This window comes from Oryctolagus cuniculus, chromosome 5 (assembly GCF_051225735.1).
Source record: "Oryctolagus cuniculus isolate XC-2025 breed Fujian yellow rabbit chromosome 5, ASM5122573v1, whole genome shotgun sequence".
NCBI classification, from domain to species: Eukaryota; Metazoa; Chordata; class Mammalia; order Lagomorpha; family Leporidae; genus Oryctolagus; species Oryctolagus cuniculus.
This window is the reverse complement of record NC_142871.1, coordinates 147,857,643-147,874,887: the sequence shown is the minus strand read 5'-3', so window position 1 is coordinate 147,874,887 and position 17,245 is coordinate 147,857,643. Positions and strand designations below refer to the sequence as shown.

At 53.1% G+C, this 17,245-nt stretch overlaps 1 protein-coding gene across 5 annotated transcripts in view; it reads right to left on the bottom strand.

Annotated features, from left to right (window-relative positions):
• E2F3 (E2F transcription factor 3) overlaps window positions 1-16,765 on the bottom strand; it is an 87,111-nt gene extending 70,346 nt beyond the window's left edge. Inside the window, exon 1 of one of the 5 annotated variants that reach the window (XM_051854993.3) lies at window positions 16,234-16,765. In XM_051854993.3, the coding sequence (XP_051710953.1) occupies window positions 16,234-16,617 (384 nt within the window). In that variant the 5' untranslated portion in view covers window positions 16,618-16,765. Of the gene's footprint in view, window positions 1-15,068; window positions 15,653-16,233 lie in introns of those variants that run through there. The other 4 variants (XM_070074328.2, XM_089333331.1, XM_051854996.3 and 1 more) reach the window with 4 other exon arrangements.
• Window positions 16,766-17,245: the final 480 nt, after the last annotated feature.

Genomic DNA, 17,245 nt, shown 5'->3' with positions numbered 1-17,245 from the left:
ACATTTCAAAAAAAGAAAAACTGTAATCAAGACTTCTAGCTTTATGATTTTTGTCGTAATGTATATAGTGAATATTCCTACTCATTCAAATGGTGCAGAACCTGAGGTTTTTGACACTAACAACTGCGGGGACTAGTTCATGGCCCTGCTGGTTTTCACAACGAACAGGATGGGGGGAGGGGGAGAATGCACCAATGTCCATCAGGTGGCCACTCTGGCTGGGGTGGGTGCTTTCTCATGCTCTGTCTTTCTGTTTCCTCCTCACAGCATCTTTCAACATCCAAACAGCAGGCACAGGAGGAGAACCATCATTTCGTTTCCAGACAAGCCTTGAGTGACTGGCTGGCAATTTGATTATGGAGATTTTTAGTAATGCTAGGTAAGAGGACGATGAAGAGAAAAGATTAAAAGGAGAAAATAAACTGTCAAACGAACAAGTCAGAGGTCTTTGGATAAAAGAGCTGGGGAGCAGCCTGTTGGCTCACCAGGTGATGAAAAGCCCAAGGCAGGCTCACAAAGTTCATTCTTTCTTTTTGACAGGCAGAGTGGACAGTGAGAGAGACAGAGAGAAAAGTCTTCCTTTTGCCGTTGGTTCACCCTCCAGTGGCCAGTGCACCGCGCTGATCTTAAGGCAGGAGCCAGGTGCTTCTCCTGGTCTCCCATGGGGTACAGGGCCCAAGCACTTGGGCCATCCTCCACTGCACTCCGGGGCCACAGCAGAGAGCTGGCCTGGAAGAGGGGCAACCGGGACAGAATCCGGCGCCCCGACCGGGACTAGAACTCGGGGTGCTGGTGCTGCTAGGTGGAGGATTAGCCTACTGAGCCACGGCGCCGGCCACAAAGTTCATTCACTGAGACCCCTGCTGCCCTCCCACGCCCCACCCCCCAGGGAGGGAGGCATGACCAGGCCCTAGGGACAAAGCCAAGGGTGCAGCAAGTCTGGCCTGTCTTGATACACCCGTCTCCTGCAAACTCTGGTGATGTGAGAATTACACGATGTGAGCAACACCAGAGCCCAAATAAGGCCTTTCTTTCCCCAAATGCCAGCTCTCAAAATGTGTGCAGTGCAACGGTCCGGGGGCTTGCTAAGCCACACACTGCTGGCCACACACCTGCAGAGCTTCCATTCAGTCTGTCTGGAGTTCAACCCCCAAACCTACACTTCTATTATGTTCCCAAGTGATGCTGCCGGTCCAAAGCCACACATTTAAGTACTTAAAAAAAAAAAAAGATAAATAAAAAAAGGCAGATCAGAATCCATCCAAGAAAAGAAAAGGCTACTTATTACCTGGCAAAATCATCACCTATTAGGACACAAGGCAGGGAATTTTATCTAACAGGCTAGCCCTGAGGATGGCGGCTGGCATGTACGAGATGCTTGGTACACGTATGCTAAATAAGTCAAATGAATCAGTGCACTCCATGGCTGGACCAATGGCCAGTAGGGAGATGCAGGAGCAAGCAAAGTGTAAGACTGCTACTGAACCACCCTGAAGTGGCAATGACAAGGCAGTGTGCTGGTCAGCTTTTCATCACTTTACCTGCCATGCCTGAGAAGAGCTGCGTGGGAAGGAAAGGTTTAGCTTACGGGTTGGAGGTTCACAGTTCAAGATCAAGGGGCTCCACTAGTCTGGTGTCTGGTGGAGGTTAGCAAGGCAAACCGCTTTGGGCTTTTTGTTCAACCCATCATCATGAAAACAATGACATTGGATATCATCTACTTCTTGATCAGTTTTTTTTTTTTTTTTTTTTTTTTGACAGGCAGAGTGGTCAGTGAGAGAGAGACAGAGAGAAAGGTCTTCCTTTTGCCGTTGGTTCACCCTCCAATAGCCACCACGGCCAGCACGCTGCGGCCTGCGCACTGCGCTGGTCCGATGGTAGGAGCCAGGTACTTATCCTGGTCTCCCATGCGGGTGCAGAGCCCAAGAACTTGGGCCATCCTCCACTGCACTCCTGGGCCACAGCAGAGCTGGCCTGGAAGAGGGGCAACCGGACAGAATCCGGCGCCCTGACCAGGACTAGAACCCAGTGTGCTGGCGCCGCAAGGTGGAGGATTAGCCTAGTGAGCCGCGGCGCCGGCCTCTTGATCAGGTTTTAAAGTTTATTTAATTACATTAAAAAATTTTTGTGAGTGTTCCTCTGCACACTCTTTCTCTACCCTCTAGGTGGCCTCTTTACGAAGCCACTGTGATTCAATCATTGGGCTCTACCCCAATTTAATCAAACCGATCACTTCCCAAAGGTGTCGCCTTCAGACGCCGAAACTGGATCAAGCCTCCACAGCAATCCATCACCAGCAGCATTTATCCCTTCAGTGACAGCATAAGACTGTGTGGTTTAAACCTCCGCATGGGTCTGGGGACCCAAGTCCTCTTCAATCCACATCAGGCAGCACGTGGCCAAGGCTGAAGCTGTACTCTTTAGGGATTACTGTGCTCGATATCTCTGCTCAGAGGTGGTTTACTTACTGAAAGGGCAGGTGATATGCCCGAATCATTGAACTGGGAAGTGGTGAACTGAGATTACCACAAACTGAGGCCAGAGTATATGGCCAAAACTAGCGGTTAAGGGTCGCATCCCATATTGGCGTCCCTGGGTCCAGTTTCCGGCTCCTGACTTTCCACTTCCTGTTCATGCAGACACTGAGCGGCAGCATGCCTCTCACCCACATGGGAGACCTGGACTGTGTTCCTGGACCCAAGCATCAGTCTCGGCTCCACCCAGCTCTGGCCACGGAGGGCAACTGGGGCATGGAGTGGCAGAAGGGAGCGCAGAAGCTCTCTCCCCCTCCCTGTCATATAAATAAGTAAGGTTTCAAAAGAACGAAAACCAAGCTGAGAAGTTGGTTCTGAGCAGAAGGTCTCTCTTAATCACCCAGCTGAGTCAATGATACATGCACAAATTTCTTCTCTGAACTACAGACTTTGATCCTTTCTTCTCCAAGTCACAGAGGCTTCTCACAGCCGATTAGTATTATGCCTGCTCATACAACAGGCATGGCCTCTGTGGGCAGCTCAGAGCACGTGTGTCCCGCGCCATCCACCCAGCAGTGAATCACAGCTCCTAAAGGGACAGTTAGGCACTCCAAAGCTAAAATCCAGTCATGGTAAACCATTTGCTTCTAAAATTTTTATCCTATTACAATTTTTGTATCTGCTATGTATAGAAGATGTATGTATGACTCCCTATTTCTTTCCTGTCTTCACAGCCTTGTTCAGCGTGGCAAATGGGTGATTTTTTGTCCCTAGATGACACTTGGCAGTGTCTGGAGGCAATTTTGGTTATCGTAACTGGGGGGCAGCACTGGCATCTAAGTGGGTGCCGTCACTCCAAAAAAAATAAACTTCCCACAGCCTCCACCGTCTTCCCCACAGGCTTGGATCATTGCTATATTCTCAGTCTTCATTAACTTCTTTTTTTTTTTAATTTATTTATTAGAGCAAGAGAGAGAGAAAGTGAGTTATCTTCCATCTGCTGGTCCACTCCCAATGTGCCAGCAAGAGCAAGGACTGGGCCAGACCAAAGCCAGGAGTCCGGAACGCCATCTGCATCTCCCACATGGGTGGCAGGGGTGTAACTACTGTCACCACCCTGCTGCCTCCCAGGGTATGCACTAGGAGGAAGCTGGATTGGAAGAGGTGGGCCTCAAACCCAGGGTAGGTGGCCCACGCACAGCATAACCTGTTGTGTCACGATGCCCGACCCTGGTTTCTATCTTACTGAAGAACAGTTTCATCTCCCTGTCTCCTGATGAACTCCCAGAGGGCCAGAAAAGACATCATGGTCATCTGTGAAATCCCAGCCTACAGGAACTGCACTACTGCAAACAGCGAATGTTCAATAAGTGTCCAATAGGAAGGGACTTGCAACGTTTGTGGAAAATAGAATTAAAAGGTAATTTTGGTACAAAAACTTTGTGAAACCCATGCAGACCAAGAGTTTTTGGAAAGTTCACTGAAAATGTTAGCATGTGTATTATGAAAAAAAAAAAACAAAACTATGTATGGATTTCAGAAATGTTTGCACCAAAACAAACTTACTTTTTAATTTCATTCTTCCATGAACTCTGTCTTCCCCAAAGGGGGTTAAAAAGTGCTGAGAGATCAACACTTCCTACTGTGAGGTGCAGCTTGTTGGGGGGGGGTGGGCGACACACAATCTCATTTAATCCTTCCAACCAGTGAAGGACTCAGGATCACTATTTTAGGGAACCACAGCTCACAGAAGACATTGGTAAAAGGTCACAGACTGGTGAACCGCAGTGCCTGTTCCTAGAACCAGATCACCAAGTCCCAGACCCTCTCTGTAGCCAACCACCGTGTGCCGGGGCTCCAGGGCTGCACAGCTTGCCATCTAGAGACTACTCCCAGAATTCCAGGTGTCTGAGACCGTGACAAGGAAAACAGCACCACGGAAGGCTGCAGACCACCACACTGTTAGTGCGGCTCTCCTGAGTCCTGCCTCCCAACACAGCGACCCAGTCAGTCGGCTGGAACACAAAGCACATCTTTAAGGATCAACGAGAAAGGAACTCACAATTCACACAGCTCTTCCCTCCAGAGGCTGACTCTCCTTTTTAAAGTTTAACACAAGAGAGAGTGCTTAAGAAAAGAAATTCTTTTCTTTTTTATTTTTTTGAAAGGCAGAGTGGACAGTGAGAGAGACAGAGAGAAAGGTCTTCATTTTTCCATTGGTTCACCCCACAATGGCCGCTGTGACCAGCGCGCTGTGGCCGGCGCACTGCGCTGATCCAAAGCCAGGAGCCAGGTGCTTCTCCTGGTCTCCCATGCGGGTGCAGGGCCCAAGGACTTGGGCCATCCTCCACTGCACTCCCAGGCCACAGCAGAGAGCTGGCCTGGAAGAGGGGCAACCGGGACAGAATCTGGCGCCCTGACTGGGACTAGAACCCGGTGTGCCGGCGCCACAAGGCAGAGGATTAGCCTAGTGAGCCGCGGCGCCGGCCTATTTTAATTGTTAAAATCAGAGAGAGCATAGGAAATAATGGTAAAGGGAACCATCCTGGTCCGGGACACCATGAGGCGACCTTTGTTTACATACAGCTCTGTCCTGCCAGCTCTGCTTAGAGAGGCTGCAAACCCCACGCTGTCTCACAGCAGCCAGGGGACAGGCACAGCTCTGGGAAAGCGGGTAATAAATAACCTCTGATGGCTCGTCTCTGGGAGCCCTGACAGTATTGATCCCCCAAAATCAACCTGATGAATTTGTCTCGTTTTCATATTACAGAGGCAGAAGTGAAAATGATGAAGGGTTTCTGTGGCACCACCGTATTTTTTTCCCCCCTAAGCTAGGGTGACTAGCTCTCAGCCTGCTATGGTTCCCCCAGACAGAATCCTCTAAGTGGAGTCCCATTTCCAGGGCTCAGTCATAGCCCCTCTGGGCCTGGAGGGCCGGGGTGGGGGGTGTCACTCACGACCGCGTCACCCGTGCTACCTGACAGCGCACACCTGAGTGAACGCACTCCTCCAGCCCCAGGAGTCAAAGGCCTTGACCCGCCTTTCACGTCGATCCTGCCTCCTCTCACCATCACTGCCACTGCCCTCTTCCAGCCACACCTGCTCTGTAACATCCACACTCTCAAAGCTGTGCCCTCGTTCTCCTCCCATTCACAGGCCTGGCCCTATGTCCCCTTGGCTACCTGCTCCAGGCAGGCCCAAGCCCAGCAGCATGGACAGCCTTCCTCTTCCAAGGCAAGGCACTGGTGCACTCCCCGACTCCCGAGTGTAGATTCTTAGCCACTTGGAAGTCCCTTCTTGTTTCAACCTTTTGGGTTTTGGGTAACCCATCTTTGGATGGCTTGCCCTGGTAATGACCTGGAACTCTTAATGCTAAAACCTCAAGGGTGGGCATAAGGCCCTGTCCCTGGGGTTCCTATGCCTGTTCTTGTCAACCAGGAGAGAGCACACAGTGCATGCACGTGGATTCTACAGAGCACTCCTGCCTTCACCTGTGCTCAGGTGCCCGCAACAGGGTCTCCCAGACATTTCAGAAAATCCTAAGGTCTGGGGGCTTCTCTGATTGAGGAGGGGAAAAATGCAGCCTGGCAAGTTACATCTCCAACAGGTAATTCTTATCATCAGATGAACGTGGGAAACACTGGATTATTTCTGATTGACAGTATTTTGGGTTCCTACAACGTACTCAACACAGCACCAGAGACACAGAGGATAAAAACTGGAAATAAGCTGAGACTTTGGAGCCAAGCTCCTTGGGTTTAATTTCGGTTGCCCCAGTTATTAGTGGGGCCCCGGGCCAGTCCCTTAACCCCTGGCTTTCTGTCTTCTCCGGTGCAGAACGAGGATGATAATAACCACTTCATAGGTTGTTATGTGGATAATGTGCTAATGTGAGTAAAGCACTTAGTTTAGTGCCCTCGATACATGCGGGCACTCGATAAACATTAGCTATTATTATCCCATAGACCAGAGACTGCTGAGTGGCAGCCCTTAAGCCAAATCTGGCCTAGAGACCTATTTTGTTTGGCCTGCACATTTTCCTTTTTAATTGAGCCAACATTTTTAAACTGGTAGATCTCTGGCGTTTTGAGAAGGTTGCAGGCCTGGTAACACACAGGGCCTGCCGTCCCCTCTGGCTGCCGCCGCCTGGGGCAGGTTCTGAGGCCCAATTCTGACTGCTCGATTCTTCTTGGTGCAAACACAGCGCCCACCCCCAGCCCTCCTAGGAAGGCAACCCCTCCTCTAGACCAATTTTGCTAATACACCCAGTGTGGGGCCCCATTATTCCCCCAGACTGACTCCAGTCCAACCAGCCTCTCCCTGTGCTAGCCTATGTCCTTTCCCCCTACCTTCGGCTTCTGTGTCAGAAACAGCATCCATTCTTCCCTCTCCATCTAGCCTGGGAGTTCCAATGGAAAGTACACACCAAACTCAAGTGGGACATGTTAAGGACAAATCCCTGAGTCTAACTGGCCTAGGGGCGTGTGTGTGTGTCAGCCATCAGTTTTCCTAAAAGCACCCAGGGAGATGCAAAAGTGGGGTCCGGTGACTCACCTGCTCCTCTGGGCCTTCCAGCTGACCCCGTGCACCTGAGGACCACATGAATCTGGTTTCCTGCCTCCTGTGTGTTCTTGCTTGTGGGTGGTCCCACCTCACCCTTTTCTTGCATCCCAGTGCCACTACTGGGGCGCCAAGGACACTGGGTGGGGGTGGGGTTGTCTAATGAAACACTGCAGTCCAAATATTTGAGAATCTGCGATGTCAAAGGCATCACTGGGCCCACATGGAGGCCAGACTGAGTTCTCAGAGAGCACAGGAGTGGAGAAGTCGAGGACATAAGGTTGTCTATGCTGTGCTAGGGCGGGAAGCAGGAGGGGACAAGAGCCCCCCGGGGAGGTCAGGGGGCTCTGCGCAGGAGGGCTCCCCTTGATGCAGGCCTCGAGGGCCGGTGAGAAGGACAGCAGCCAGAAGGGCAAGATATTGGCAGAAGTCCCAGGAGCACATGCGGTTGAGGGAGACCTACAGCCACTGGAAACACCGCTGTGGCATATTTGAGCGGGAAAGGCTCATCCGACCTTGCATGCTGGGGACAAGGCTGTAACTGATTGGCTATGTCCTGGAAGCAGCCCCCGAAGACTGCAAGTCCAGGTCCTTCTAAGGGCCAGGCGGAGCGATACAGACGAGGGGTGAAGGCAAGAACAAATCTAACGTGAAATGAGCAGGCTGAGACTGAGAAAAGGGGAGAGAGGGGCCCAAGGCAGGTTCGGCCTCCTCTGCAGAACAAGACCCCCAGGCTCCCAGCTCCCACCCCATATGCACACGCTGGCGAGCCCCCAAGTCTGCCAGGGTCCAGGAGCTCTGACATCCTGATTTTTGCCATCCAGCGGAAATGAAATTATGTTAATAGTGCAATTCATGTTAGTAGTGCCATCTACTAACATTTAATGACAGAAATAAAGGTTTCATTCACTTATTCTGTTCTTCCTCTCAATTCAATGGACTGCTTATAAAGGGCTACAAAGACCCTAGACCCCAAGGACTGCATCAGGCGAACGCTGCCCGTGGTTCACTCCTCCCTGTCCCCAGCATTTTGAAGACATGCAACAGGGCTGAAATGCACACCAAGACCTGGTTAAAGACACATCACAAAAGGACAGTCAGGGAGGAGAAAGACAAGCCTAGGGGGGCATCTACTGAACCCTCACACAAACCTCCCTGTGTGCCAGGCACCGGGCCGGCTTGCCAGCCAGGAGCTCATTGAACCTTCCCGCCTCCATGAGTACCCGCGACCTGCAACTACTACTTCCCCATCTCTCAGACAAGAAGATGAAGACACAGAGGGCGCACAGCGGGGGCAGGTGTCAGTGCTGCTGCTTGGAACACCCAAACCCCACAGCAGACCGCCTCGCTGGCAGTCCCAGCGCACTTCCAACCCAGCGTCCTGCTGAGGCACGCCCTGGGAGTCAACAGAATACAACTCCAGCACTAGGGTCCCTGCCACCCACACGGGAGAACCAGATTGAGTTCCAGGCTCCTGGTTCCAGTCTGACTCAGTCTTGACTGTTATGGGCATTTGGGGAGGGAACCAGCAGATATAAGACAGATCTCTCTGCCTTTCAAATAAAGATAATTGGGGAAAAAAAAAAAGTCACAGAGCCAGTTAAGTGCACGCAAAATAAGAACCCAGGCCCTCTGGCTGCAGGCTTTGCCACTCGGCCTCTCACTACGTGATTGTATGACTTTGCCCTGGAGTGGCCGGTGCCAGTTATGTACACAGGAGCCTCTCTAGGGGGCTGCCCGTCACAGGAGGACTCAGAGGGGCAGGGTGAGCCTCAGGGACTGTTCTCATTAGACAAGGAGGGGAGGGTCATCAACAAGTTCATGGGAAATTTACGTAAGAATAAACTGTGTGGGGCTGGCACCATGGTATAACATGTTAAGACACCGCCTGCAGCACTGGCATCCCATATGGGCACCAATTCGAGTCCCAGCTGCCCCACTTCTGATTCAGCTCCCTGCTAAAGCACCTGGGAAAGCAGCAGAAGATGGCCCTAGTGCTTGGACCCCTGCACCCATGTAGGAGACCCAAAAGAAGCTCCAGCTCTTGGCTTTAGCCTGGCCCAGCCCTAGCCATTGTGGCCATTTGGGGAGTGAACCAGCAGGTGGAAGATCTCTCTCCCTCTCTATAATTCTGCCTTTCAAATAAATAAAATAAATCTAAAAAAATTTAAAAAAGAAACTATGCATGGATTTCAAGATTTTTGGCACCAAAAAGAAACATCCTTTAATTCCATTTTTCAACAAATTTTGGGACGTGCCCTCAAACAGACCTGTAGCCCCAAAGCATCCAGAATGGTGGGCAGGCAGAGGAAGAGAGAATCTATAGGCCCCAAGTTCACTACCCATGGCCCTGAGTCCAGACCATCACATTTTAGGATCAGGAAACTGAAGCACAGAGAAGCACTTCTCAACAGTCAAGAACATGCTGGAAGCAACAAAACATTCCCCAAGGCAGCCCGGCAAGAGCTGGCTGGGAAGGCCAAGGGCAGGTCTCCACTCCTAAGATGGTCCTCACCCACCAAAATCCTCCAGTGGTGGCTATGCTCTCTCCAGCCAGGGCTCAACGCTCACACAGTTAGCATGTGGACGGGGCCCTTTTCTGGTCTGTGGACCACAGACAGGCCACACGTCCCCGACAGCCAGGGCTCAACGCTCACGCAGTTAGCATGTAGACGGGGCCCTTTTCTGGTCTGTGGACCACAGACAGGCCACACGTCCCCGACAGCCAGGGCTCAATGCTCACGCAGTTAGCATGTAGACGGGGCCCTTTTCTGGTCTGTGGACCACAGAACAGGCCACACGTCCCCGCCAGCCAGGGCTCAATGCTCACGCAGTTAGCATGTAGACGGGGCCCTTTTCTGGTCTGTGGACCACAGACAGGCCACACGTCCCCGCTGCTACCGAGTCGGGGAACCTCAGCCATGCTGGATTGTGTTTCACTTTCAGGCTTCGGGCCTTGCAGCGATTCTATTTTTAAGCTTTCTCAATTCCACAAGTAAAAGAAGGCATTTTAAGGAAATTGATGCTGGCTTCAGGATGACTTTCTCTGCAAGAGTTAACTGGCCCACTGCTTTGTTACGTCTGACATTCTCCTGGAGCTAACCACAGCGGAAGAAGAGCACCTTGTTCTTGTGCAGGGGCTCTGGGACTGCTGGAAACAAGGGTGGGGGTGGGGAGGGTCTCAGGATGTGGGTGGCCCAGGACAAAGCACCAAACTCAAACACCAGAGTTGCACCACACCCCTCTCCCCAAGAAAGTTGTAAAAAAAAATGCTTTTAGGTTCTAGACCTATAAAGTATACATTTCTTGGGCATGAGAAATGTCACAGCCACAGAAAACACTCAAATTGGCAAACATCAAAACTTTCAGTCATTTCTTCCACTTATGTCTTCCACATGTCCCAGTTTCTCCATCCGGGGACAGGAGACACAGGTAACCTTCTTTTGGCGAATGAGGCTTCTTCTAAGAATTCCAGAGTCTCCAGTTTCAATTCTGGCTTTGCCCCAGCGAGCTTGTGACCTTGCCTAAGTAGTTTAACTGCATTGTGCTTTATTTCCTCACCTGCAAAATGAAGGGGATCGGGCAGATGAGGACCCTGCTTTACAGCCCTCAAACGTTAGGATCCCAACAGTCACTACCAATGCTAAGCTCAAATTTAGTTTTCGGCAACTGCCAGGTTGTAAGGATGTAGCCTGGACACTTTACTACATATGGTCCCAGTCCGGCTACATTGCCAGGAAGCAGCTAAGGGTCAACTATTCTTTTATTGCTTTTATCTTCTCCTTGTTCCACCAGCCATCAAGTCTCGCTGACATAAACCCTAACTTAGTTTACAAAGCAACGCCAGGCCTGCATTGCTCAGGTTCTCCAGCAAGGCAAGCTACAAGGGGGCTTAGGATACACCTGGCACCAGTGGGGTTTGTTACTCTTCAAAGTTACCCTGTAGATAATTGGGCTGGCCACAAAACTGATTCCCAGTGAAGGTCAGAGGGAGACAGAATGCATTCTTCTAACTTTCCTGTTCTTTGAGTTCTAAAAACACATGGCTTTTAAGGCACAGTGTTTGAAGCCAACGCAAGAACAGAAACCAGTACCCCCCTCTCGGAAGCAAAGGCTACCTGGATTCTCCTCTCTACTGGTCCCTGTCCCCACCCTGCGAGGCTCGGGTCCCCCATCTCTCAGCTGTTGCTTTTTTGTGCCTTCTGTTGTGTCACTTTCTTTGTGTGAGATACATTTTCTGAGTCACTTTGAAGCCAAGGAGAGGATCAGAGTAGGAGGAAGGAGATACCATTAGTGGTTTCCTACATTTGCTGCTTTCAAGTTATCTTCTCTTCTTAGTCCCATGCAAAATGATTAGCAGAAAAAAAATGCTTTTTAGCAATTGTAGATACGTTCCCTGAGACACTATTTTTAAGCTGTTAACAAGCATGGAAGTATGCACTAAGCTACACAGCTAGTACCTCAACGAATTCAGGGAGGTTCCCCCTCTTTATAAAACAAAACAGAGAAATCTGCTAAGACTTGGACTCCTACCCTCCTCACCTGGTACTACCGGGAATGCTTTCAGGGGGATCTATGGAAGACTTCATACCCTGAGCCCAGGCAGCCAACGTTCCCTCTTCCTAGTTAAAAATGTTAGCAGCTACTTAAAAGGGAATGGGAAATGACCAGTTGGGGAAAGTGGATATTGACTGGTCACACAAATGGAATATTTGTAAGGCAAGCAAGGTTAGAAAACCAGCCCTAAAATTAACAACTGTCTGAAGCTATTTGCCAAATGAATACGGGTCTCTGGGAAAGAGGGTATCGGTGCGATGGTCTGTCTTGGGGGGTGGGGGATGGAGATGACGCCAGAAGAGTTGAAGGAAACACTTCCTCTCATCTCTGAGAGACAACAGAAGCTCCCCCACCCCAGCCTTTCAATCTGCAGGTGTTATTTATTCAGCTCTAAGCTGAGAGTATTATTTTCTGTTTTCAAGTTAGCTTCACCAGCACATTAATCTCAGAAACTACTCTTCCAAGGATTACACAAGGTGGCAATTTATAGGAAAACAAAACAAAACAAAAAAACCCCTTTCCTGTTCTCCAGCTTGTGTGTTTTAGCTCCTGGTGCTTCGTTGAAGGGTGCTTTGTTTCAGAGGATGATTGGCGTGGTGGCGCTATTTTAACACCCAGGCCTGGGCACCGCAGTATATGAAAGCTTCCATTTTGGGGCATATAGTCACTAAAAATTCCCTCTTAGCTTAAACTTGGCATCAAGCACGTATCTCAGCAGAAGCAAGATGACTGAGCACAGAGGCACGGCAACCCAGCGCTTTTCTTCCTCTCTGCTTGCACAGGAAGAGAGACCCCGCTGTAGCAGCACCTACAGCTCGGCCATTCTTCGATGACAATCTTAGGCAGCAAGAGCTCTTTCCCAAAGCGTAACCAGCAGGCTGCTCCGACTGGAGTACATTGAATGAGATGTGACAGGCCATTGCCTCTGGCACGAATAGATCCCAAATTCTTCTCGAAGAATGAAATAATTTCACCTCCTTTCTACGAGAAGGAAGAGGCGGAAAAATGATGAAGTCCTGCCTGTTCCAGTGAATAGCACTGTGACCATGGTTTCTCGGGAATCTTTTCATTTCCAACAGTTCACATCTGAAACTGAGTTCCTCCCCCTGGATGTCTCTGACACGGCGAAGGTTGAGTTTGAGCACGAACTGTACCCAAGAGCTGTCAAGTCGCTAGAATCATGTGAAGCGTGGAAGTGAGACCACAGGGTGAGGATGCATGGGTCTCAACTCGTAACAACTCGAGCACACGTCTTACTAGAAAGTCTATTTTATCCATTGCTATGATGGCCAAATTTTATGTATGTAGAAAGCCAAATGACTTAGATGTAAATAATGACTTAAACAGCAGCACCTTTGCAAACTTACAACCATTCTGCTTTATGTATGTGACTACAGAGGCCGTGTACAAGTGGTCTTCCACCATTTCTCTAATTTACATCTACCACTTGCCAGGCCCTGTGCTACAGAGTTCACGTGCTTTCTCAGGCGTGCACCTTTAGAACATCAAGGACAGGCCTGGTACCGTCACTAATATGCAGCGGAGGAAGCAGTTTTGAGAGATTAAGTATTTGGCAAAGATCACACACGTTGTCGGTGACAGAGGCAACAGAGCTAGTAGGGCAGCACTCGTGTCTTTCTCTCCCATAAGAAAAAGGTGAAGAATTTGCTCCTAGTTACATTCTTAGATGTTCTGGAGACAGAATTTGGTATCAGCACTAGATGGGTCTGCAACTCTGGCCACCTGAAGAATTCTCAACTTCTTGGGTTCCAAGCGCCCTTATCTTTGCTGAGCCAACCACTATCAGCTACACCCATCCCATCGTTCCTGCTTAGGGAAACACTATCATCAATATGCCAAGACTTGGGAAGTCACACAATTTTGATAAGGAAAAAGTCAAACTTTACATTCGGTGCTTAGAACTTCGTGTACATTGACTAGACACATATCCTACCCCCTCCCCAAGAATCAGCTCTTAAAAGCACAGATTAACCAGTGATTCAGCCCACATGGCAATCCTCTATGAAAATGTTTCTGAATATGTACACAAGCAACATTTATATGCCTCTGATGGAAACAATTTTGGGAGTGCACACATTCGAAAGGATCTATATTCCTGGAATAATCCCATGGCAAGGAGGATAAAGTTTTAGAATAACTTGGAAGGTGGTGAAGGCAATCTTTGATACGGTAAATACATAAATACAATGAACTACATATAAATTTGGCTAGACAAGCCTTGGAGGCCTGGTCCAACAGGCACTGTAAGATTTTAAAAACAAAAACAAAAACCCAGCCATTTGGTGGTCTCCCATGATCAAAATTATCCCAGCCCATGAACATGAATCTACTCCAAAAGTATGTCAATGGCTGGTTGTTTCAGGTTGGGTTTACTGATACAGTAACAAGGCTGTGTAGGGGGGAAATATGCGTAAATATGTCCAAGCACGTTTAGGTCAAGTCAGTAGGAGTTATTCAGTGCTCATAAAAGCATGCAATATTTTAGCGACGAGAACCCAGCACACCAGGACGTGGAAAGCCAGCCTTGTATACTCTCTTTCCCCCCTGCTGGCAGACCCTAGTCACTAAAAAAAAAAAAAAAAAAAAAAGCGATGAGCTCCTTTGACAGACCGCATCTCCCATCCCCAGCGAGTATCTCCAGGGCTGGAAAAGCAGTTAAGATCCAACCAGAGGAGACATCGGAACAGTAGGCAAAGAAAAACCTTGATTATTCCCAAACGCGTGCCACGTCCCAAGGTGCTGCCTAGAGGCAGACTCTGTGGAAGAGCCCTGCAAAATCTTGATCCTCCAGAAAACGAGCCCACTGGGGGCTGAGACAAGAGGAGCTCCACGCCGGGTATTAGCGGGCAAGCCTTTATCCAGCGGAGTCGGGTCCGGTTCTAGCCTCGCCACGAGGGTGAACGCCAGCAGCAGGCATGGAGGCAGGGGAGGGAGAGAGAAAAGGGAGAGAAGGGGGAGACCTCCGGGCCACGCTTCTTTCTGGTACCAACAAAAAGAGAAGCCGCATACTGACCTAAATCATCCCTCAAAGGCGCTTTATAAATGACGGGGACAAAGGGAGGGGGTGGCGGGTGGCCTGAGTACCCCGCAGACACCCTACCCTCTGACCCGCCCCCTCCCCCTCCAGCACCGGGCCGGCGGACGCGAGGCAGGGCTCCGCTCGGCCCCCCGGGGCGAGGACCCCATCCAGCCGCCCCCCGAGGAGCAGCCCGCCCGCACCGTGCCCACCCCCCACCCCCACCCCGGGGCGCACCCTGCCGCCCCGGGGCTCGCGGAGCCCGAGGCCGGGGCACTGACTTAGTTAGATTTTTCTTGCTTACTCATTTCCCTCCAGCACCCAACCCCCCGTTCCCACTCCAAAACCCCGCGCGGCCTCGGCCCAGCCCCGCCCGGTGCCCGGTGCCCGCGGCAGCGGCGGCGGCGGCGGCGGCGGCCCCGACCGTCCCGGTCACTAACCTGCTGCTGTAAGGGCATTTCCGAAACCAGCCTGGCTCCGGGGAGGCGGGGGCCGGCTGCAGAGGGGGCCCGGAGGGCCGAGCAGACCGGCGGCGCCGGGCGAGGGCGGGCGCCGGCGGGGGTGGGGAGAGCGGCGGGAGGCGGCGGTGCCGGGGGCGGGTGCGAGGGCGCCGGGACCGTCCCAGGCCAGGGAGCCGGCGAGCAGGAGGAAGTGGGTGCCCCCTCTGCCCCTCCAGCGCCCCCTCCCGCCGCCGCCGCCTCCCCAGTCACAGGCGCGTCCTCCGCGCACGTGTGCGAAACGTCACCGGCGGGTCCCGGGGAGAGGGGGACAGACCCGGGCGGCGGGACGGGAACCGGCTGCCCCCGCCCTCCGCTGCCGCCGCCGCCGGGGGCGGGGAGGGGGCCAGGGCGGAGGCGGCAGGGGCCAGGGGAGAGGCGGGTCAAGGGCAGGCCCTGGGCCCGGCGAAGAAGGCCCGGGCGCTCGGGCCACGCGGGCGCCGCCAGGATGCGCCCAGGCCGTGCACCAGCCGGCGAGCCCCTGGCCCGGGCAGCCCACGCCCCAGCCCGCAGCGGCTTTGCGCCCCACCCCCCGGGCCCCAACCCCCCTCTGTCTTCCCCCAGCCCCTTTGTTGCCCGGAGTTACAGATCCCAAAATGTGTCAAGCGCAGCTCGGCCGGGCCCCCCTGCGCTGCGCGATCACGCCGCGGGAACCCCCCGGCCGCCCACGCCGGCGAGGGGGCGCGAGCACCCACCACCACGGCCGCCCGGTCTGCACCCCCGGGGTCCCCCCCCAGCTCCCCAGTTCCCTGCTCCCTCCCCCACACCCCCTTCTCCATCCGGGGCGTGACCCCTTCCTACGCCCGAGAAAGAGGAAGCTTAGAGTTGGAGGGGAGGGGAGAGTGCGTGGGGTGGGGGGGTTAGGGAAAAGTGCAGGGGAAGCAGGGTGGGGGGGCCCGCGAAAAGTTTGCGAGTGTTCGCCGTGGGTCGCACCGAGGCGGCCCCCCGGCGCTTGAGGCGGGACGCGCAAGTCCCAACAATGAGCCCCCGGACAAGGGCAGCCTCGAAGGCCCACGCGGCCCGGCCTGGCGCTCTCGCCCGCACCCACCCACCCACCGACCCACCGCGCGCGCCCTCCCGCCGGGGCCGGGCCGGGGGGAGCAATTACCGGAGGGCCGCCGCCGCCGCCGCTGCCGCCGCGTCCCGGCGCTGGCGCCTGCTGCAGCAGCCCGGCTCTGCTGGAGGGTCCGTGCGGCGTGGTGTAGAGGAGGCTGCCGGCCGTCGGCTCCGCGCCGGGGGCGCTGGGGAGGAGGGGGCCGGCGGCCACGGCGCCGCTCTGCAGGGAGGAGGAGCAGGAGGAGGTGGAAGTGTTCGTGGTGAGGATCTGGATGTACGCGCCCGGGGCGGCGGCGGCGGCGGCGAAGCCCGGGCTGGCTAGCAGTGCCCTTTTGTCCATGGCGGCGGCGGCGGCGGCGGCGACGACAGCCGCCCCCTCCCCACCCCCGGCGGTCACCAGGTACTGCTCCAGGGCGGGCTGGATCCCCTTTCTCATCTCTCGCTCCTGCTCTCTTTTTTGAGTGTTACGCTATATGAATGTATTGCTTTCAATGTCTTTATTATTTGCAGCCGGAGTTTCCAAGTCTCTCTCCTCTCTCTTTTTTCTTTTTTATTTTTCCGCACCGCACGGGCCCCAGGGGCCAAAAATAATCGGGGCTCTGGAGAGAGGAGGGTCCCGGCCGCACGGATATCAGACCCCGAGGACGGATGGAGGCGTCGGGGTCGGCCGATGCAACGGATTGCGAGGCGGCGGCGGCAGCCCGGGTGCTGCGGCCGGCAGCTGAAAAATGGCTCCAGGAAGCTGCTGCTGACAATGAATGAAGGGATACGGTTTACGCGCCAAGGTCCTCCCGCGAAACTCGGATTTCCCGCCGGCTTTTCAAACCATATTTGCATATCCCCGCCCCTCAACCCGCCGAGGACCGTTCCCACAGCCCATTGGGCCTCCGTCGCCTCCCTTCAGTCCCAATCGCGGAGCAGGGCCGCGATCGACTGCTTTCCATTGGCTGTCGGGCATCGTGGTTACCGGGGCGACAGGGGTCCTATTTGCATAGGCCTGTTTGATTGGTTGGGGTCAGGGCAGGTTTTTTTTTTTTCTTGGAGGGTGGAGCAACACCTTCGCT